General features: G+C 36.3%; 1 protein-coding gene across 4 annotated transcripts in view; it reads right to left on the bottom strand.

The window, feature by feature from the left end:
* The window catches only part of MEMO1 (mediator of cell motility 1), a 119490-nt gene that overhangs the window by 41373 nt on the left and 54101 nt on the right, over positions 1–24016 (bottom strand). For all 4 annotated transcript variants that reach the window (XR_011526612.1, XR_011526611.1, XM_070574153.1 and 1 more), the window contains 2 exons: positions 18283–18364; positions 5719–5787 (listed from right to left, as the gene is read on the bottom strand). Coding sequence is in view for 2 of the 4 variants with exons in the window: in XM_070574153.1 (XP_070430254.1) it covers positions 5719–5787; positions 18283–18364 (151 nt within the window). In the remaining 2 variants the exon portion in view is untranslated. The remainder of the gene's footprint in view (positions 1–5718; positions 5788–18282; positions 18365–24016) is intronic.

The raw sequence follows: 24016 nt of genomic DNA, 5'->3' as shown, positions 1-24016 counted from the left end.
AGTTCACGTGCTGCACTTCAGCGGCCAGGGGTTCACTTGTTCAGATCCTAGGCACAGACCTACAGACCGCTGTGGCGGCATCCCGCATACAAAATAGAGGAAGACTGGCAAAAATTTTAGATCAGGGACAATCTTCCTCACCAAAAAATAAAATAAAAAATAAATTAAATAAAATATCAACCTAAACTCAAAGCATAGATACATTTCATAGGTAAGTGTAACAAGGTTCTAACACTGGCCAAAAGATGAGCACTACTCCAGAAATAAACACCCAAGGTTGGCTTGGAAAGCCTAAATTGCCTCCTTTAATACTAACTATTTACCTTGCTTGCCTGTTTGTCATACCCAACCTACATGAAAAGATGAAGACTGGTAGGGAAAAGAGTTCCCACCAGTCTGAATTATCCAACTGTGTACCCAACAGAGTCTTTTCAGTGTGGCAGAAACTCACCCAAAGGCAACATAGTGAAGTTCTACATTTGGTAAGAGAGATAATAGGAAAAAAAAAGTTTAGGTCCCATCCACATAAAACCCTTAAAAGGGTGATGTACCCAGGGTGATGTACACTTGGGTGATGTACCCAGGGCCAGCCCTATAGCGTAGCGGTTAAGTTTGGCGTGCTCTGCTTCAGCCGCCCAGGTTTGCGGGTTCGCATCCTGGGCGCAGACCTAGCCCACTTGTCAGCCACGTGTGGCCGCATACAAAAGAGAGGAAGATTGGCACAGATGTTAGCTCAGGGCTAATCTCCCTAGGAAAAAAACAGTGATATACCCAAAAAAGGCTAGGTTTCATTCAAAAGAAAAAAGAACTGCATATTAAACCTATAGTAATCTCAAAATGGGTCTCTTTGTTAGCTATATGCTAACAAAGAAACTATGTAAATAAAGAAAACTATGTAAATAAAAGGTAACGCATTTTCTTTTTTTGCTAGTTGCTAGATCAATAAACACCAAGGCCATAGGAATACTTTAGAGAGAAATGAGTAATCCAGGCATTGGAAAAAATGCCACTTTCTCTCCCTTTAATTAATTGCAAGGTGCTTTGTCTTTAAAGGAGTAATTTTTAAATATTAGCATATCATCACTGTTGCCATACATGTAAAACAAGATTTTAACATGAAAAAATGGCGGAAAAAAATCAATAGGGTTCTCTTAGAAATAAACATAGTCCACGTATAACATCTCCAGAGAATTCATAGTTGTGGAGTTACTTACTGTGATGAGTATAGTCTGTGTACAATACATAAGTTACCCGAATGTCTGCGCTCATAAATATTAACTACTTATTCTAAATAATAAAACATAAGTAATTTTTTTAAAGTGTTTCATGGCAAGTGGAGATATTTTAACTAAAGAATAAAATGTCATATGACATCAAAAAAGATTCCTTTTTGCTCTCTTTTTCTGCCCTGCAAAGCTTTCTGAAAGACATGAATCAAAATCAAGTTACTATCTAAGTACATCCTGAGTTCTGGTTCTTAATTATAGTCTTAACAACAGGAAAAGACTTCACAACTATAAATATGGAAAATAATTAAATGCATTATTTTTTAAATTCCTTAAACAGTCAGAGTGCTCTTTTTTGAAGCATACAACTGATCATACCACTCTCCTGCTTAAAAAGTCTACCAATGGCTTTTCATGGTCAGAGGATACATTCCAAAATCACTAAAATCGGTTCTATGTCTCAAATGAACTGGTCCCCTCTTGTGTTACTCTTCCTCCCTTGATCATGATACTTACATATACTGGTCGTCTTGCAGTTTCTTGATTACACTTCATCTACTTCAAAGCTTTCACACGTGCTATTGTTCCTTTTGCTTGGCATAAAAATCATTTCCTCCAAGATTTCTTCCCCAAAACCTTATCCACAATCTACATCCAATCACCCTGTATCACAGCAGTTCTCAAAGTAGGAACTGTGGATTCCTCAAGACCCTTTCAAGGAGTCCACAAAATCAAAACTTTCTTCATAATAATACAAAAAAGTTATGTGCCTTTTTCACTGTGTTGACATTTGCACTTGCAGTACAAAAGTGAAGCTCAGTAAATATCCAAGGCAATTATATCAAAATGTACCAGTGGTCATGTATTCTTCACCTTCACTCATACCAAGTTTTTTTTTTTTAAGGCCAGTTTCACTTAATTTCATTAAATCTTGAATTTTGAGTACAGTTTTATAAAAATATTCTCTATGACAAAATGCATTCAATTTGTGGTGCTAAATGCATAAAGCACTTCACCGCACACAGAAGCATATCTCAGGGGAAAGCATTTGTGTGATCGTGAGTTGTAAGTTAAACTAGACATTTTTTTTTCATGTAACACAATTTTTACTTCAAAAAAGGACTGTAGACAAATTACGGTTATTCCAATTTAGGCATCTGGCAGAAATTTTGTAGAAAATGAACACAATGAGCCTGCCACTTCAAAGAAAACATTTGACATATTTGTTGCCAATGACAGAATTGAAGTTTTTATGTGAAAATTAGACTTTTGCAGCACTTCTATCACTGTGAGATTAACAGCTTCCCAATAATTAAAGATTTTTCTGATTAAATTGGTGGTGATATTAATAAACGCAATTTTCTCATATTGTATGGTGAAATGTCAACTTTTGAAAGATCTGCATAACTCAATGAACAAATACTTTCCATATGTTCCACACCAGATACTACAAAATCATGGAAAGTTGAAAGATCCATTCGAACTGCAAGACAGTACAAAAGATGATCCTGGTTGACACGTAGAGAATGGATTAGTGTGGAAGGTAAGAATGGAAGCTGGTGGTATAGAATTTAACCTTCTCTCTTGGATTGTTATTTTTCCTCTATGCTTACAGTTTCCAAAACGAGGTTCTTTATTTTCTCAAAGCACTGTGAAGACAGTGCAAATCTCATGGAGGGCAATTTTCAAGAAAATACAACTGGGGCTGTCAATTGTCATTTTTAACACTTAGAACTTCTAATTTATTTATTCAGAATTCAATTACTATATATTAATTGCAAAAATAAGTTGATCACACCATCATCCATCATTTGCCTCTCTTTTTACTGATCTCCTTTATCACTTCTTAGTCCTTTGCTCTCTTCCCTTCTTATTCTTTTTCCTTTCATTCTCACTTTCCAACAACTTATTTTAATACACGCTTTCCACTTCTACACATATAGGCTCTATATCTCTCTATATATTCTTAGGCCAAATTTAATTCAAAGTACCCTTCCAGCATATAACATCATCAGTAAAAATTCTGCCAAATAAAAAAGGTTTGGAAAAGGCTGTTACATAAACTAATCTTGATTACAGCAGGTTGATAGGCCCAGGGTCAAATGAAGGAAGCTCCTGAAAATCTTTCCAATCTAATATTTATTTGCTCTTATTCATGAAAAAAATTTGTTAAAATTGTATATTAAGTACGTATCAAGAAATATTTGTTAAAGACACCCCTCAAAACATCATAAATGAGGCAGGGCTAACCAAAACCTCATCAATTTGGAAACAATATCATTTTATTTACTATTAAAAACTTACTAAAAATAATTTTCAACAAAGGTGTGATACAATGTGCAGAGCTACCACATAAAAACAAAAAAGTGTAGCTCTTTTGTTTTAAAAATTTGAACAAACTGCTCAAAGGCAAAGGAGTAGGCTATGGGTGAGATTTTCTTTTTAAATTCATGGCTGCTGTGAGTTACGTCTTTTGAATGATTATGCTTCATCTCTATGAGTACCGGTCTAACCTAACAAGCAACACTTGACAAAACTAAGATGATCGATTTTACCTATTCACACAGTGTGTACAACTGGCATTACAGACTGGACCCTGATACTAGTTCACATGGAGTGAATTAACCTTTTAAATAAAATGCTGGTCAGCCAATTAAGTAATATAGGTGGCTATTTCCAGCAGAAGCTTTTGAAAGTTCACAGGTTTCTCACTTTAGAAAGCAGTATACTATTCAATCAGTCTCAATTTGCCAGAAAGATCATTTAAAGCTAATTTCAGAGCTGTCAATGAACTACTAAGATCTAATATGCTTCAAACGCCATATTAAATTCACCGTCAAATTCTAAAATAATTCAGGTACCTTATCCTGTCAACGAGAAATTATTCTTCTTTCATTAACCACAACTTAACAAGTACAATAAAGAACTTTAAATTACAAAGTGATTAAAATTGAACAAAGGGCTTTGCATTTTTCCTAAAAATGCTCATCTCCAAATTTTCAAAGAAAAATTAAAAATCAAAATATTTAACTGTTAGTGTTCCTGGACCAATTACAACATGCAGAGTGGGGAGTCCCCCACACCTCCAACAAGCAATCCTCAGGCATCAGCAGGGTGTCCAAGAATTCAACTCAATTCTGATACTATCTACCCAGAGACAGCATCAGATCTCACAAGTTGAGAGCTCAGTCCCACAGGACTGCCCATCCCCACCCTCCACTTCAGATGCCAATCGCAAGCCCAAGTTGTTACCTGTGCTTCTGACCAAGCTGCTACAAATTGGGGGTCCCAACAACTCCCTCCTTGGACTTCAATTCAGACACCAGTCACAAATCATGGTTGTTCTCTGTACTTCTGACCATCCGGCTATAAATCAGAAGTTCCCATGACCCACTCCCTGGGTTTGACTAATTGCTAGAGTGGCTCATAAAACTCACAGAAACATTTTACCTACTAGATCACCAGTTTACTACAAAAGGATATAACCCAGGAACAGCCAGTTGGAAGAGATGCCTAGGGCAAGGTATGGGGAAAGGGCACAGAGCTTCCACACCCTCTGCAGGCGCACCACACTCCCCCAGATCTCCACGTGTTCACCAACCTGGAAGCTCTCTGAACCCTTTCCTTCTGGGTTTTTATGGAGGCTTCATTACATAGTCATGATTTTTTTTTCACATTAAGCATTTCTCTACTACTTTTTTTTAAATTGAAGTATAATTGACATACAATATCTTATTAGCTTCAGGTATATATCATACTGATTCGATATTTATATACATTATGAAATGATTATCACAATAAGTCTAGTTACTGTTTGTCACCATACAAAATTATTACAATAGTATTGACTATATTCCCTATGCTGTACATGCTGTACACCCCCATGACTTATTAATTTTATAAGTGGAAGTCCAACTTCCAGTTACACCATCATGATTGATGAAATCACTGGCCATTGGCAACTGATTCAACCTCCAGGCCCTCTCCCCTCCCTAGAAGTCTAGGAGTGGGACTGAAAGTTCTAATCACATGGTTGGTTCTCCTAGCAACCAGCCCCTGTCCTTAAGTGGGGTCCAAAAGTCACCTCATTGGCATAACAATACTTATGAAATTCCAAGGGTTTTGGGAGCTGTGAGCCAGGAACTGTGGACGAAGACCAAATATATATGAGAAACGTATTTTGTCATCTGAATGACCAAATATATACTTCTTATAAACCGCAATATCACATTACCCTTCTAACATTTCCAGAATTAAACATTTTACCAAACAAAGGGAAGATAAAAACTAAGTGTTCAGACAATAAAAAACACTATTAAAGCTTTTCATAACCTATATAAGGTTTAATTAAATTTATAAAATGTCAAATTCCTAGTGAACTTGAGTATATAATAACAATAAGTATGAAAAACAAATTACTTTGGTGACAAAGCAATTATAATTCCCAACCTTCTCCCACTTAAACAAAATGGTATCTAACTATATTACTTACGTAATAGATGGATCCACTTGTTTGTAAGCATGAGCAGCACAAGACCCACAGTACGTATATCCCGCATGGCTACAAAACAAAATATTTTTAAACTTAATCATCAGATTCAAAATCAAGATATTCTGAAAAAAAAACTTTTGAAAGGAATATAATAACTATAGTAAACACAACAGAGTTGAATGTATAGATTAAAAACCAATGTAGCCAATGACGCAACTTCTAGAATAAGGAACACATAGTGGTTCTGTGTTCCAATTTTAAATTTTAAAAAGTATTTTGTAATTTTTTTGGTCTGAAGGAAAATTAGATTTGGAGCCATTCAAGGATTACTTGAAGTTACTAATGTAACACTGAGTTCTTAATATTCCTCTTCAATGCCATTAGTAGACTTATTACATAACAATGGTAAGACCAAGAGCAAGTCAAATCAGACGGAAGCAAATACCCTACAACTAACAACTCATTTCCCTCTGTGTGTTTAGTGGTAAGAGAACTGACTTGGCCTTCTGTGTTTTGTAGCTTTCATTTTCTCTGTCTACTCTGCCCTTTTCATCTTCTGGTCTTAGCATTAGATTGGTTCTCTTAACATCTATAGAATGACTTGTTTCCAACACCTCATTTTTCTTTCTTGACTCATTCCAGTTACATGAGTCTAGAAACTCTTCCTTTCGTGCTTGCTTATTAGTATGTGGCCAGTGGTATGCGGTAAATGTTTAACAGTTGGCTCTGCAGGAAAAAAATGTATACACATACATATGCACATAAGATTATAAATTTTACTGAAATAAAAAGATATGTATCACACAATTTACAAATAATGAAAAAACATAATACTCTTTATTGCAAATTCCACACAGTCAATTGATTGTCACAGAATGCTTTCACTGATTTTAGCAGAACTCGTTTATCTGTAGCCAAGGAATGACTGCAACTGACAAGAGTGCATTAAAAACATGTGCCTGAACTGGACTCATCTGACAAGACCTTGAATGACTTCTTTTCTGATTAGAAAATATTTTTCAAATACTAGACAGAATATTTCCTTCCTCACTTTTTTGTGCTATTCACAAGTTAAGGCTACAGACACAATATAATTTTAAGTTTAATCTGCATTCTTAACCTTTCCTCATTACTTCCTTAAGTATAGACAATCAACAAAAAATAAAGCCCTGAGGGGCCAGCCCTGTGGCGGAGTGGTTCAGTTCTCTCACTCTGCTTCTGTGGCCCAGGTTTTGCCGGTTCGGATCCTGGGCGTGGACACAGCACTGCTTGTCAAGCCATGCTGAGGTGGCATCCCACATAGCACAACCAGAGGTACTCACAACAAGAATATACAAGTAAATACTGGGGGCCTTTGGGGAGAAGTAGAAGAAAAACAAAAAAAGAAGAAGATTGGGAACAGCTGTTAGCGCAGGTGCCAATCTTTAAAAAAATAAAATAAAGCCCTGATTTGCAGCAATTTGCCAATTAATGTGGAGTAAATCTGTCCCACCATGGCCAATTTCAAGATGTGCAGTAAATTGAAAAGACAAGACACAAGACTGAGAGAAAATATTTGTAAAGCATGTATCTGATAAAGAAAATCTGTATCTAAATATATAAAGAAATTTCAGAATAAAGGCCATATATGACAAAACCACAGCCAACATCATACTCAATGGGCAAAAACTGAGCACCATCTCCCTGAAAACAGGAACGAGACAAGGATGCCCTCTACCACCACTGTTATTTAACATAGTACTGGAGGTCCTGGCCAGAACAATCAGGCAAGAAAAAGGAATAAAAGGAATCCAAACAGGGAGGAAAGAAGTGAAAATCTCGCTGTTTGCAGACGACATGATCTTATATATAGAAAACCCCAAAGAATCCATTGGAAAACTGTTAGAAGTAATCAACAACTACAGCAAAGTTTCAGGGTATAAAATCAATTTGCATAAATCAGTAGCATTTCTATATTCTAATAACGAACTAACAGAAAAAGAACTCAAGAACACAATACCATTCACAATCGCTACAAAAAGAATGAAATACCTGGGGGTGAATTTAACTAAGGAAGTGAAAGACCTATACGATGAAAATTACAAGACCTTTCTGAGAGAAGTGGATGATGACCTAAGGAGATGGAAAGACATTCCATGTACATGGATTGGAAGCATAAACATAGTTAAAATCTCCATTCTACCTAAAGTAATCTACAGATTCAACACAATCCCAATCAGAATCCCAAGGACATTCTTTACAGAAATTGAACAAAGAATCCTAAAACTCATATGGGACAACAAAAGACCCCAAATTGCTAAAGCAATCCTGAGAAAAAAGAACAAAATCAGAGGTATCACAATCCCTGACTTCTAAACATACTACAAAGCTACAGTAATCAGAACAGCATGGTACTGGTACAAAAACAAGTGCACAGATCAATGGAACAAAATTGAAAGCCCAGAAATAAAACCACACATCTGTGGACAGCTTATCTTCGACAAAGGAGCTGAGGGCATTCAATGGAGAAAAGAAAGTCTTTTCAACAAATGGTGCTGGGAAAACTGGAAAGCCACATGTAAAAGAATGAAAATTGACCATTCTTTCTCACCATTCACCAAAATAAACTCAAAATGGATCAAAGACCTAAAGGTAAGACCTGAAACCATAAGGCTTCAGTACACTAAAGTACATAAGGAGTACACTCTTTGACATCAGTATTAAAAGGATCTTTTCGGACACCATGTCTTCTCAGACAAGGGAAACAATAGAAAGAATAAACAAATGGGACTTCATCAGATTAAAAGGGCTTCTTCAAGGCAAATGAAAACAGGAATGAAACAAAAAAACAACCCACTAACTGGGAAAAAATATTTGCAAGCCATATATCTGACAAAGGATTAATATCCATAATATATAAAGAACTCACACAACTCAACAACAAAAAATCAAACAAACAACCTGATCAAAAAATGGGCAGGAGACACGAACAACATTTCTCCAAAGAAGATATACGGATGGCCAATAGGCACATGAAAAGACGTTCATCATCGCTGATCACCAGGGAAATGCAAATCAAAACTACACTAAGATATCACCTTACACCATTAGAATGACAAAAACCACCAAAACAAATAGTAACAAATGTTGGAGAGGTTGTGGAGAAAAAGGAACACTCATACACTGCTGGTGGGAATGCAAACTGGTGCAGCCACTATGGAAAACAGTATGGAGATTCATCAAAAAATTAAAAACAGAACTACCATACGACCCAGCTATCCCACTACTGGGTATCTATCCAAAGAGCTTAAAGTCAGCAATTCCCAAAGTCCTATGCACCCCAATGTTTACTGCAGCATTATTTATAATAGCCAAGACGTGGAAGCAACCTAAGTGCCCATCAACAGATGAATGGATAAAGAAGATGTGGTATATATATATACAATGGAATACTACTCAGCCGTAAAACAGAACAAAATCGTCCCATTTGCAATAACATGGATGGACCTTGAGGGAATTATGTTAAGTGAAATAAGCCAGTTAGAGAAGGACAATCTCGTTATGACTCCACTCATATGAGGAAGTTAAAAATGTAAACAAAGAGAACAGATTAGTGGCTACTAGGGGAAGGATGGGGTAGGGGGTGGGCACAAAGGGTGAAGGGGTGCACTTACAACACGGCTGACAAACAATAATGTACAACTGAAATTTCACAAGATTGAAACCTATCATTAATTCAATAAAAATTAAAAAAAAATAGGTAACTGTTTTGCAAGACAAAAAGAGCTCTGAAAACCAGCTGTACAACAGTGTGAATATACTTGACAATACTGAACTGTTTATGTTCACAAGAAGATTTGCACACAAACGTTCATCCCAGTTCCATGTGCGACTGCCAAAAACTAGAAACAACCAAACATCCTTCAAAAGGTGAATGGATAAACAAATTGAGATATAACTATACAATGGAATACTCTTCAGCAATAGAAAGGAATGAACTATTGACACACTCAAAATAATTACACTAAAAAAATCGGTAAGAAAGAAAGAAATATGCTGAGAGAAGCCAGACAGAGTTTATACTGTATTGTCCCATTGAAATAACTCTAGAAAATAAAATCTAATCTATAGTGACAGAAAGTAAGTCAGTGGATGTGGGAGGGGAGAAGGTACAGAGAAATGCATAAGGAAAGCATTACAAAAGGGCACAACGAAACTTTTAAGGATGATGAATATGTTCATTATCTCAATTGTGGTGATGGTTTCACAGGGGTATACATATTTCAAACTTATCAAACTGTAAACTTTAAACATACGCAGCTGTATGTTAATCATATCACAATAAAGCTCTATTTTTAAAACGGTCCTCATTTGAACTAGCTTAAGATATGAATGGAGAAAAAAGAGATTTACGTAGGGCAATCACAGCAATACAAGACAGAAATATGCTCAATCAAGAGTTAAGCAATACGGGACGTACCCTAAGCAAGCTGAAATCACTGAAGGCTTTATTGGTTGGATTAATGGTAGTCACTCTATCCTGATACCTCTGGCAAGGAAGCCTATCAAGTTGCCAAAATATAGCAATATTCTCACATCCCACTTCTAATCTCAGCCAGAAGGAAATGTAAGTTGTTCTATGGCTCAGCAAATTCAGTTTTGCTGTCATCCCGTACCAATCTTGATAATCTAGCCTAACCAGAGGCTCTATTCCATCTGCCTATGTCCCCAATCTTCCAGTGCTGAGACCCCAATACTGACTGCCTCAGATTCCTAACTCCTGCTCCTGATCTTAACATTCCTGGCTCCCCCTTGTCAATTCAGAAATATCCCATCTTGCCTGGCCATGTGGAACTTAAAAACCATCTGATGTATCCGGATCTGCCCTGGTCTGTCTCAAACCTGAATGCCATCTCAGATTTTTTTTTTTTTTTTGAGGAAGATTAGCCCTGAGCTAACATCCACCACCAATCCTCCTCTTTTTTTTGCTGAGGAAGACTGGCCCTGAGCTAACATCCATGCCCATCTTCCTCTACTTTATATGTGGGATGCCTGCCACAGCATGGCTTGACAAGCGGTGGGTAGGTCTGCACCGGGTATCGGAACCAGCAAACCCTCGGCCACAAAAGTAGAACATGTAAACTTAACACCTGCGCCACCAGCCAGGCCCCCATCTCAGATTTTGAACAATGCTTTGCTCTCAGTTGTTACTCATATCCCATTCCCTCCACTCCCAATTCTTATACCTTAAACTAGTCCTTCCATCTTAGCTCTGCTTTTCAGCCTTGACTTCCTATTTGCCAATCTTGAACTTAAAGGCCCTGACCCCAAATCCATACTCTGATCCCTAAATCAACCTGTCTTTCTAGTCTGAGTCTCTCCCAGTTTCACCAATCCTGTTCCTACCCAAGCTCAGTTCTTAAAAGCCAGAAAGCCTTCTTAGAAACATTGGATTCTTGAAGTGTGGGTAGAACAGAAATTGTAAGAGTAGAAGGGTAAGGGCCCAAAGGAAGGGCAGAAGGGCCGAAGGAGGAACACGAACAAATGTCCAAGTGCATGACGTAGATGAGGAAGTATGGAACTGGCCTGAGCGGAACCAGAGAGTAATGCTTAGCCAGAGTCAGACAGAGGAGTCTGGGCTTGAAGAAACAAGCTACTGAAAAACTGCTGTATGCTCTTCACAGAGAGCGACAATATGAAACTGTTATTAGTTCAGTATGGAAAAACAAAAGCACAAAGGACAGATCAGAGGCAGGAGGAGTTAAGTGACGCTCTCTTGGAAATTGTAGCATGAGGTAGCAATGTCATGGTCTAGCATGGTATCACTGGCAGTGGGAAATGGGAAATGAATGTTCTAGAGTCTAAAAAGAAAGACTGACATATCTTAGTGACCAAGTAGGTACAGGGGGATGAGGAGGAGGGGGAAGATAGTTATGATAATGGTAATAACTAACATTTACTGAGTACTTACTAAGTGTCAAGCACTCTTCCATGTAACTCAAAAGCATTAACTCACTTACTCCTCACATCAACCCTATATGATAGGAATAATTATTTTTCTCATTTTATAGGTGAAGAAACTAAAGCAGAAAGGTTAAAAAACTTGCTCAAGGTCACACAGTAACTGCCCACCCAAGGACTTAAAGCAAGGCAGTAGAGGCTCCAGACTCTGTTCTTAGCCACCAAAAGAGACCTTTACACATGTCAAGGAAAAAGGAAAGGAGTCCATGGAGCAGGAAGAGCAACAAGCCTAAAAACTGGAAGAATACTCACAGAATCATATATCCTAGAAGACTCTAGGGAAGGATGCTGGTTTTGAAAACAAGATTAACTGAGGTAAATATGTTTTAAATAGAACTCAGATTTCATGATTTCAGTCCTTTCTGAAGTTGAAGGCTTAAAAGTCTTTTTGAAGCAAGACAAAACAGATGCAAAAAGAGAGGGATAGTCTTAATTTGGATAGAGAATATATTGCATAGCATTTAAAACAAGAAATCATTAAGTGTATCATCCCTCTTAACCCACATCATGAGGAACTCCACTTCATGAAGGGACCAAGATCACAGTCAAAGCAAAGAATTTCTAATACTTTACTTTATCCTGGCCTAGATATATGGTATGAAGAAAGACATAGTAATAATTATCAGGGGCTGGCCTGGTGGCGCAGCGGTTAAGTTCGCACGTTCTGCTTCTCAGTGGCCCAGGGTTCGCCAGTTCGGATCCCAGGTGCGGACATGGCACCACTTGGCACACCATGCTGTGGTAGGCATCCCACATATAAAGTAGAGGAAGAGAGCATGGATGTTAGCTCAGGGCCAGGCTTCCTCAGCAAAAAAGAGGAGGACTGGCAGTAGTTAGCTCAGGGATAATCTTCCTCAAAAAAAAAAAAAAAAAAAAAAAAAACACCACCAAATCTCATGACTGATCCTCTGTTCCTACACCTTTCTCTTGCTAATAGAATTTATGATTCTACATGTATGTGAAAACAAGTTTTCATTAAGGAATCAGTCATAATAAAGGAGCTTTCACTAAGGGAACATCTAAGGTTTCTTCTTTTGTGCGTAGCAGCCAGAACAGCAATGAACATTTGAGCTCTACAGATATGTGACTATGCATCATTAAAGTGTGTCCCAGTCAGTCTTTTAAAAGCTCTTAAAATCCTTAATACAAAGTCATCCCTGCTAGCTTTTCCAGGTTACTCTGGTTCTCAATGTAACTTTTCATGAAGACAAGCACCAAATTATACTTTTAATACCTATAATTTGGCATGAGGCTCAAACCACACCTCTAAAAACGGATCTTCCTTTTAACAGGGACAACTTTTGCTTCTCCCTTTACTCCTACACAGCAGACCCTTTATATCAACAAGTCCAGCTCCTAACCCTCCAGGATTTCTGTGCCTCTCATAGAGCTACAATCAAGTGAGAATGCATTATCTGTGAGCATTTACTGGTGAAGTCACAGTTTCCCACACAGCAACCTCGCAGTGTGATATAATTTAAATTCCTACATCAGGAAAATTACCAATTACTACATGACATGGACTTTCATTTGTTCATTCTGAGACCCTCAAGGTTATAGATGAATAGTATAAACTGTGAATGCCAACAGTCTACCACACATTCTGTGAGCGGCTTTTCATCGAAGAGGATATAGGGAATAACAAAAGGACGATTATTTGGATTCAACAAAATCAGGTTCTCGTACTCCTAGTGCTACTTAATAGCAGCAAAAATGCAAAATAAAATGATTGGATTAGATGAAATGAGAAGACTGGACCAGAGGAAACAAGAAGATCTCCTTGAGCAATAAGAAAAGTTTCTAAGCTCTATGTAAGCTAAGGTATGACCTAGAAACTGAATTTAAAAAGACCTGTGAACATATGGAATCAACTTGAAGAACAACTGGCCCGAAACAGTTAGCAGAAGCAGCAGCTTCCACGTTGCCTCTCTCAACTTTATTTTACTCCCCCTAGCCTTTTATTCTTTTCTTTCATGGGCACTGCTCAACGGCCCTCAAGATTCCTGGCTTCAATAAAAAAAAAACCAGCAGAGGATTACAAGCAAAAAAACGTCCAGGTTAGATAGTCATTATGTAGAATGTTTTATTTTTATAAAATAGAATTTCAAGATATTAAGTAAACAATACTAAGAGCTAAGGAAAGTTATTAAAGTTATACAAGTCAAATAAGAATATACTAACCGCAATGTTTCATGGGAGATTTTTTTACTGCTAGAATACATAGGATTTGAGATATTGCAGGGAATAACCTACTGCTAATATAAACAAGGATGACAAATAAATAAGCTGTGCATCTCAGTAACCTTAAATTAATTACATAGTTTATGAAGATTCACTGTCTCGCGATATACACTGGTAGAGTGCTACAGGTATGCTTCACTATATACAAACCGCTCTTCTGTATAAATACTTCTTAGCTTTTAAATTTTTTACACAAGTTTTTATATTAAAAGTAATATATGCACACAGTAAAAAAGTCAAACAATAAAGAAGGGTACACAACAAAAAGTGAAAGTATCCTTTATTCTACCCTACTCCTACTAGGTTAACTACTAACAAATCAAACTCTATTTTAAATGTATGAGGGGAGCTTCAATATTCACAGTGTCTGCTTTATAGTAAAAACACAATTTGATCATATAAATAAGCCCCCTCCCCAATTATCTGATTATATTTCTATATTCAATAAGAAATTTCTTAATTGCTGCACATCTGAACTGTTTCATCTAAGGATTGCTGAGATATTCCTGCATCCTGCAAGACAAACCACAATTTTGGCATCAAGGTGTCTGGCAGTCATGGTAGGAAAACTTGTGGAACTCCTAGTTCATGAGATCATTTCAATATTTATCCCCGGGCCACACACTGTCTCCTGTGCCTCAAGATAAGTAAGGTAGTTCTAAATTCAAAGGATATTTTTTAACCAAATTAAATTCTTTTGAATCCCACAAATGTGCTTGCCTATATATCATATAGTTTAGAATTCATTAAGATTAATCAACAGCTGGTTAATGGGTCAATATTTATTCTTTAATGACATTATTCTACTTAATCTGCATCAATATAAAAGTAATCTATTTAAGCACTTGCTTTCTAGGTTCTGAGTTTATTTTTTAAGGTTCCCCTTATAGGATTTATGCCTTGAAGGCAAAATCTAAGAAAAATTGGTCCCAGAGAGCTAGAATTTATAAAATTTAATGTTTTTGATACATTTGATTTGAAATAAAAGTAGAAATCTTAAAATTTTAAGTTTTCTAATTACTATATAAGTATATTCTCACAAAGATGCTATTGTGCCTATACAACAATAAAATATTTGTTGTTGCTTTTCTGCTTCAGGAAAAAACAGGTAACTCTGGAAAGGAAAATAATTACCTCTGGAAATCATATAAGATAAACTGGCCTAGATTTAAAGTTTTTGTATGTTAACAAAATAGAAATTGCTTATATATGCATAAACATAACTACAAAGTCCTACATAGCAGAAACATGCACACCAAAGACAAAACTACTCTCAAACATCCATTTTAAAACCCAAGGTAACTTGGAAATCTTTTACAAATCGATATATTTGTAACTGAGGCTCAACCATTTCATTCCCAGGCCACTGCCAATGACTTCAATTTAAAACTAACTACAAAAGGAAACAAGTCTAGCTACTTTTTCATGACTAACTAACCTCAACTCAATTACATGTTGATTCAGCTCAGCTCCCACATTTAGAAGAAGTTTTAACTAGGAAGGTAGCATACCATCATACTAGTCAAATACCAGCGAATTGATAGTAATGACAATAGAACCTATCTCATGAGTTACTATAAAGAGATGACTATTAATCCATATTTCTCACCCAATGAAGGATCTCATTTATGCAAACTTCCCGTCTTATCCCTGCATCAATTTTCTTTCTCTACTGGATCATTTCATCAATGTTATAAACACTTTAATATCTCCCACCTTAAATAAAAATTCTTCCCTGACACCATATTCCCATTGCTCTATTTCCTTGATATTTTATAGTAAAATTCCTCAAAAAACTATCTATATTCACTGTCTCTATTTCCTCTCCAATTCTTCCTTGAATCTACTCCAAGTGTGCTTTCATCCCCACCACACCACAGAAATGGTTCTTATCAAGGTAACCAGCAATCTCCACATTGCAAAATCCAATTGTCAATTCTCAGTTCTCCTTTTATTTGACCTATCGACAGAATTTGACACAGTTGATCATTTTCTCCTCCCTGACACATTTTTCTTCCTTTTGCCTCCCAAAGATACCACTTACTCTTGGTTTTCCTCCTTCCTCACCGGTCTTCCTTCAGCATCTCCTTTGCAAATGCTCATCTTCATCCTGACCTCTAAATAAAGTCGGCTTGCCTAAGGGTTTACTCCTTGAATCTCTTTATCTTATTTCACTTCCTAGGCAATCACTGCCTGTTTAGATTTTAAGTGTGAAATATACACCAACATAGCTCACTCTTCTTCTCTGTACTCTAGATTCAATAATCTAGCTGCCCATTTGAAATCTCCACTGGGACGCCTAAGAGGCTTCTCAACATTAACATGGTCAAAACCAAATCCTAGATTCTACATAAAGACTTCAAAATCTACTCCCAACCTCCACCCCATTTGCCCCTTATCAGTATAGAAGCAATTCCATCCTTCCAGTTTCACAGGCCAAAACTTAAGAGTCATCCTTGACTCCTCTATTTTATTGGTCCTACCTTCAAAATACATCCAGAATACATTGCTTCTCATCACCTCCATCACTAGCCCCCAATCAAAACCACTATGTCATCTCTTTCTGTACTATTGAAATAAGTCTACTAAACTGGACTCCATGTTCCCACAAAACAGAACGTCCATACAGCAGCAGGAGTAATCCTTTTCAAACCTAAGTCAGATCATGTCACTTTTCTGCTCAAAATTTCTCATGACTTACCATATCACTTAGAATAAAAACCAAAGCTTTCATAACAGCCTACAGAGCCTCTGCACAATCTAGGCCCTGCTGCCTCTGTCATCTTCTACTCTTTCTCTTGCACATGCCACTCCAGCCACACTAGCCTCCCTGCTTTTCCTTAAACACAGTAAGCAGATCCCACCCCAGAGCCTCTGTGCTTGCTGTTTCTCTACCTGAAACTCTCTTTCCCTGGGTATCTGCATAACTTCTCTCTCATATCATTTGGGCTCAAATGTTACCTTATCAAGGAGACCTTCTCTTACTATCCTATATAACTAGCAACTCCCTACTCATACTGTCACTCTCAATCTTCTGATTTACTTTATTTTCTTCTTAGCACCCATTAGCACATGACAGAGAATATAATTATTTAACTGCTTTAACTGCTTACTGTCTGTCTTCCCCAAGTACTAAAATGTTCAAGCACCATGAGAGTAGCAATTTTGATTTACTCAAAAAGCAGCACAAAGAAGAATACCTGGCATTTAGTCTGGTATTTGCTGAGTGATTAAAAAAATAATACGTCATTACGCTACAATTTTATAAAGATTAGCTCATTTAATCATCAAAAAAACTACATGGAGGTACTGTTATCATTCCAATTTTGCAAATGAGACAAAGGCACAAGAAATTAAATAACTTGTATGTCACAGAGCTTGTAAGTGGTACAGTCAGCCTCCCTGTCTATTAAATGAGATCAAGTTATATCATACAAATGGAGTATTTAACAAAATTTTTGGCACATAAAATACTTAACATTTATGGAATACTTATTATGTGCCAACACTAATGTAGGATCTTTATATTTACTCATTTAATTCCCATATTTTTTAATAAGTGGTTATTATTATTTTCACTATTTACTATTTATCAAGGTACCAACCTTAACTCAATAAAAATCACATAAAAGATGCTGCTGTGAGAAAAATGGCACAAACGTCAACCTTTACTCTTCTCAGAAAAATGTTAACATGTGATAAAACAATGTATTTTGAAGGTTAACACTGGAAACCAAATCATTTTGAAGGTTAACACTGGAAACCAAATCAAAATTAACTGAATTCATATCATACACAGACACATCATTAACTGTATATTTGCTAGCTTGTAGTTCTAAAAAGCCCTCTAACATTCAAAGACAAATAGTCACAGATTTTCTTCATTAAAAAAATCTACCCCTCCCCCCAAAATTTGGTTGTTATTCCCTATTGCACCATATTATACTAACTGCATCTCTTTCATTATAAATTAAAAATTATCTGGATTAAAATAGATCTTTTTACTGTTTAAAACAGAACTTATTCATTTATACCAATTAACACTAGTGAAATCACCAAGTTTACCTAAACAACCCTCTGCTTTAAAGGTTAGTTTTATTACCAAAAATAAATTTTGAAATTACACACTGCATGTGAGAAAATAAAGTAGCCAATTCCTTTATCCTTGAGCTAAAGTGAAAGCCACAAGAATCACGAAAATTACTGAATATAATTTCTTCAGCTCAACATAGCATTAGTTTTTAATTTTTAGTTCAATCTGTACATACTCATTCTTTATTGATAATATATGAAAGATTCCAGGTAAAGATCCCTAAAACTTACGGTGCAATAATGGCTCTAGCAGGTCTTTTTGTAGACTGTACTTGTGAAAGCCAACCTTCTAGCTGTGCATTCAGCTGCGGTCCTATAAAAAGAGAAGAAAGGAAATTGGAGTCAACAAAGCAATGTACTATAGGTAACCATACATGACACAAGGCCCTCATTGCACCTAGCTGGGACCAAAATAGCTTAATGGGCAGTGGGATCATCAGCTTAGATTTGAAACTTAACCAACTACAAAGTCTCCAGCAAGTGATCTGATAAAGCCAAGTACTGATTAAACAAAATTTGTTTCTATACATTTACTTATTTACAACCTTCTTCACTCTAGAACAACAACAATACAATCTACAATTTGAGACAGTGTTAAACAAAATAAAACAAGAAACAGAAAACTGTTAGCACATGAAAAGAAAATGAATGAGTACTTTTTTTAAAATACCAAAACCTGCCTTAATCACTAAAATCACATCCATGGAGTGGTCACTCCCACACCCAATGACCTTTCCTTCCATCCACTCCAGTCCCCTAGTCCCATGATCATATCAATAACCAGTAACTACACCACTTCAAAATCTCAATTTCAAGCATCCTGCTCTCTTTACTTCTTAACTTTCCAGTTCACTCCTAGAAATATGTTGACTTCAACAGATTTGGAGTCACGTTCCCCATGTCCTTCATCCTTTCTCTTCTTCACTTCTTACCCAGCATGAGACCTGACAGTCCATCACTATAATCATTCCCTTGCCTATGGCCTCACTCCCTTACTCTTCTCTTCCTCCATCCTAGTCAAATCATAGTTGAAACCAACTTTTCACTTAACACAGTACCTCCACCTGAATAGCTGAATGAGACTGAAAAGAAATACAACCATATGAACTTTGAAATTATAACCATAAGTTTCAGCAGACCCTTAGCAAAGCTCAGAAATCATACCACATTAACCTAGTGAATCTGCTCTCCCATCTTTAAGATAGAGAATTACCTCATATAGTTTCCCCTTTTACCTTATCCCCTTCTCACTCCCAGCAGATGATCCTGCTTTTCATTTCATCAATCAGAAGTAGGATGGCCAACCATCCTGGTTTGCCCAGGACTTTCCCAGTTCTAGCACTGAAAGTCCTGCATCCTAGGGATCCTCTCAGTTCCAGGCAAACCTGGATGTTAGTCACCCTAAATTCAGAAGAGAATTACTTCCTCTTCCCATCAACTTATTCAGCTTTCCCTCCTGTTTCAACAAATAGAGTCCTTGCTCCTATTAAAAGCCAAACATTACTTCTGCACTAGATCCCACAGTGTTTTTCTTATTCCAGGACTCTGCTCTTACAACTGTCCCAGTCTCCTGCACTAACCTGTCCCTTTTCACTAGAGCATTACCATTAGCATGAAAATATGTGATACTAGCAGACTGATTATCCCCCAACTACCACCCCATTTCTCTGGCCTCCTTTTTCTCTGGCTCTCTCTTCTTAAACTTTTAATCATAAAATATTCAAACATTACAAAAGAATCTAGATAATAATATAAGAAACACCCATAGACCCACTGCCCAAATAAACTGAATTTTAACATTCTGCCTTATTTACTTAAGATCTTCCTTTATTAAAAAACAAAGTAATAAAGACACAGTTGAATCCCTTGCTGATCACATTATACACTTCCCTCCTTAGAGGTAACCACTTTCTGATTTTGGCGTTTATAGTTGCACTATACTTTTACTAATATATGTATCCATAATATATGTATTATTTTGTTCTGTATGTTTTTAAATGTTACATAAATATACTGTACATGTCCTTCTGCAACTTGTTTTAGTCATTCAATATAGTTTTTAAAAATTATTCATGTTGATCTATGTAGCTCTAATTCATTCATTTTCAATGCTGCATAGTATTGTAATATATGAATAGACCCAAATTTATCTATTTATTCTTCTGTTCATAGACATTTTGGTTGTTTCTATTGTTTCACTGCTAATATACAATGCTACAAGTTTCTTATAAACATATGTTAAGAGTTCCTCTGGAATTTATCTGGAAATGAAAGTACTGGATCATAGGGTATGCACATCTTCAACTATGCTAGAACATTGCTAAATTGCCCACAAAAGCAGCTAGATCAATTTACCCAGTAGTATAAGGGCAAATAAAAATAAGAGATTTAACTCTCCTTGTTAAAGATAAGGGGAGAGATACCCTACACATACTTTTCTTAGAGAGCATTTTCTTTAGAAAATTTCTAATTGTAAATTATTTCTCTGCCCCTTTGAAATGTATTTAAATCTTTTTAAAAGCTAATTAAGCCTTTAACCAGCAACCCAGGACTGTCTTCTCAAGGACCTGATAACCATCTCTCTGAATGGCGATCACCAAGGAAGATAGTCCTCCTTTCTGCCAGTTTTTGTGGGAGGGCAGGAGCCTAACTTTGGCCGGCCACCTAGCTCCAAGTTGCAAAATTACCTCCTGTCATGAAGACATAAGTTTATTTTTCCTTTGGATAAAGCCAATTAGCTAATACACATGGTCACTCCAATTACCAAGTAAATTTAGGATGAACTATGTGTGACAAATGTTGCTCTCAAGACCTCTTACCTGAGCACCACTTATAAATTTATCTTGAGAACATGTATGTAATAGGTTGTATCTGCTTAGCTATATAAAAGGGTGAGCTCTCTTTAGGTCTTTTCAATCTCTTAGCAGATTGCCTGTGATGTGCATCACCTTCTAGTTTAATGCTTATTTAAAAATAAAACTGCTTTCTTTCTCTTCTATCTTTGAAGAGAGGTTTTCTGAGATGGCGGGAGGTTTTTATTTAAATTCTATTCCTCCAACATCAGCAATGGGTAAAAATTCTCATTTACTTACATCCTTACCAATATTTGACAGTCAGAATTTTTAATTTTTGCCAATTTGATGGGTAAGAAATGGTATCCCTCTGTTTCTTCTAATTTGTACTTCCCAAATATCCACTGAGATTAAGCATCTACTGATTTGGAAATCCTTCCGCATATGTTAAGGACTATACACATAAACAGGTCAAGTTTATAATGGACACTCCATCTGTAAATTGCCAAAGCACAACAAAGGTCTGACTCAGCAACGATGTAGCTTATTTTTAAGGATAATTTTAAGGATAATTTAAGGATAATTATTAAAAAAATTAATCTCATTATTAATTCAAGCAAAATAGTTTCTATTTTCAAAGTAACTAAACTTTTAGCTGCCTAATAAATTTCATATTAACTGAAAATGACTGAGTATTGCTCTAAATATTTTCACATTACAGGAAGTGTACAAAACAGAAATTGAAAAACAGATAAGAGCAAAGAAAATAACATCTCCTAATTCAGCCACCCTACTGCCACCAACTTCACTGATTTTAAGCACTAAACCAGGCTTTCATATCAGTCCTCCTGTAAAAAGCCCAATTTCTTCAGAAGGATCCTAAGGTAAAAAGCCAAACTCCAAGATTTTCAAAGATAATTGAGAATACATGTTTATTAATATGTTGCTTAACTGATCTATAAAGTATCAAGCAAAAGAATGAATTTGAGTTCTTCCACAGAGGCTGATACTTGGCAATATGGTATCTTTAATGTATAAAGATGATGTAAATATGTGCTTGTTTTCCAAACACCATTGGATTTGAAGGCACACTGATGAATGGAAAAATCAAAACCACTGTTAAATCCCAGCAAAACTACTTCATGGTTGTATGACCTTGCCTCAAGAGGGATAAATGGGCATTTATTTCTTTGGATAAAAGAGTAAAACTAGGTTCCCAAAGGACAAATGCTAAAGTATTTCCTTTAACAACAGACAATAAGTAATGTGTTACAGTGAATTCAGTTAACACTTCTGTTTGAATTCCACTTGAATCAAACAATATTTCATAAGTAAGTTTATTCGCATGGAACAAAACCATAGAGATATTAAACACACACACACCGGTTTTTTTCAGGAATTCCTATGCAACTAATTAACAGCACCATTCTAAAGTATGGAAATTAAGTAAGCCAAATTGGTTTTCTATACTTTTCTATCTCTGTTTGTCCTGCTCCTCCTATTCCTCTTTGCAAAAAAAAAAAAAAAAAATTCAGTGGCCTCCTTCTTCTGAACAAAAGTCATGTGTTCTATACATTCTTGTCAAACAATGTGCAATTGAGGATTTTGTTAAAATGCTAATTCTGATTCTACAGTTCTGGAGTAGGGCCTGAGAGTCTGCACTTCTAACATGCTCCCCAGGTGATAGCAATGTTTGCTGGCCAATAGACCACACTCCAGTAGCAAGTCTAGATCAATGGTTGCCAACCAAAACAGGGCCTTGGACCCCAAGGACTCCACAAATCTATATGCATACCAAGTTTTATCTAGAAATAAAATAAATGTCTAGGGGCTGGCCCCATGGCCAAGTGGCTAAGTTCGGGCACTCCGCTTCAGCAGCCCAGGGTTTCGCCAGTTCGGATCCTGGGCGCAGACGGGGCACCGCTCATCAGGCCATGCTGAGGCGGCATCTACATAGCACAACCAGGGGCACTCACAACTAGAATATACAACTATGTACTGGGGGGGCTTTGGGAAGAAAAATAAAAATTAAAAAAATAATAAAAATAAATGTCTAGATAAACATAAGACCTATCAATCACAGATTAAGAAAGACATATACATTTAAAAGTGTTAATAAAATTTTTTACATTTTTTTAATCATACATTTTCTCAAGCAACAGATAATAAAGAACAACTACTGTCTTGTAGGAATAACTGTATTTTCTGACATGAAGAAGATTCCTAAAAGTCAGGGAAGAAGGATATATACTTCAAAAAGCCTGAGAACCACTCGAGATCTATCACTCACCTTTCCTAGAATTTATCTGAACTGTTTTTCAATTACCTAACAGCTTTATTTTCTACTAACTGTTTAATCAATTATTACATCATTAAGGTTAACTATCACCAATAATGTTTTAATGTTACAAGTAACATTTGCTTTCACTTGTTAATTGAATAAATATTTATGGAACAGCTATTTATGTGCCAGGAAGTCGGATGGATGCTGGAGCTATAGCAAAAAACAAAAAATGACATATGATACCTGCCTTCATGAAGCTTATAACTGTCAATGTCTTAAATCCAAAGAACGCCTGAAAGACAAAAATTTCAGACACCAGGACAAGCTGGTAGGAGAGACATTTCTGGTTAGGGGAGGAGCCTTCCAGTGTTGCTCAAACTATCCCACATATATAAGGTAAAGAATAACCAATTGCCACAACTTTTTTATCATTCTTTTTCAAGTGGTATCTGCCCATTAGCACAGTAAACTCAATTCCACAGAACTGGTTAAGTCAAAGTAACAACAGAAAAAGCTGAAGCAAAAAATACAAAGCCAAACAAAAGTAGGCTGCCAGACCTAGTATTTTGTTATTAACCATTCAGTGAAACCTGTTCAAACCAAACTACGAAATAAACTCTGACCTGTGGTGAAAATCTACATATCATAATATTAATATGTCAGGGTTTTTATAACAGTGGTTCCTGGATCTCTGAATTTCATAAGCCAACAAAAGTTCAAAAAAAATTGGGGGGACCAACATAGGGTTACCAATTTTTTATTTTACCAAGAAAGGACATTTAAATCATATCAATAGCTTATCATTGATCACCATGATTTCATAAAATAAACATCATAACACCAAAAAGTAAGAAGAACACAATTTTAAGATAATCTCAGTCCTTTAAAC

Source organism: Equus przewalskii, chromosome 14 (assembly GCF_037783145.1).
Source record: "Equus przewalskii isolate Varuska chromosome 14, EquPr2, whole genome shotgun sequence".
NCBI classification, from domain to species: Eukaryota; Metazoa; Chordata; class Mammalia; order Perissodactyla; family Equidae; genus Equus; species Equus przewalskii.
The sequence above is the reverse complement of the archived record's forward strand: the minus strand, read 5'-3'. Positions and strand labels throughout refer to the sequence as shown.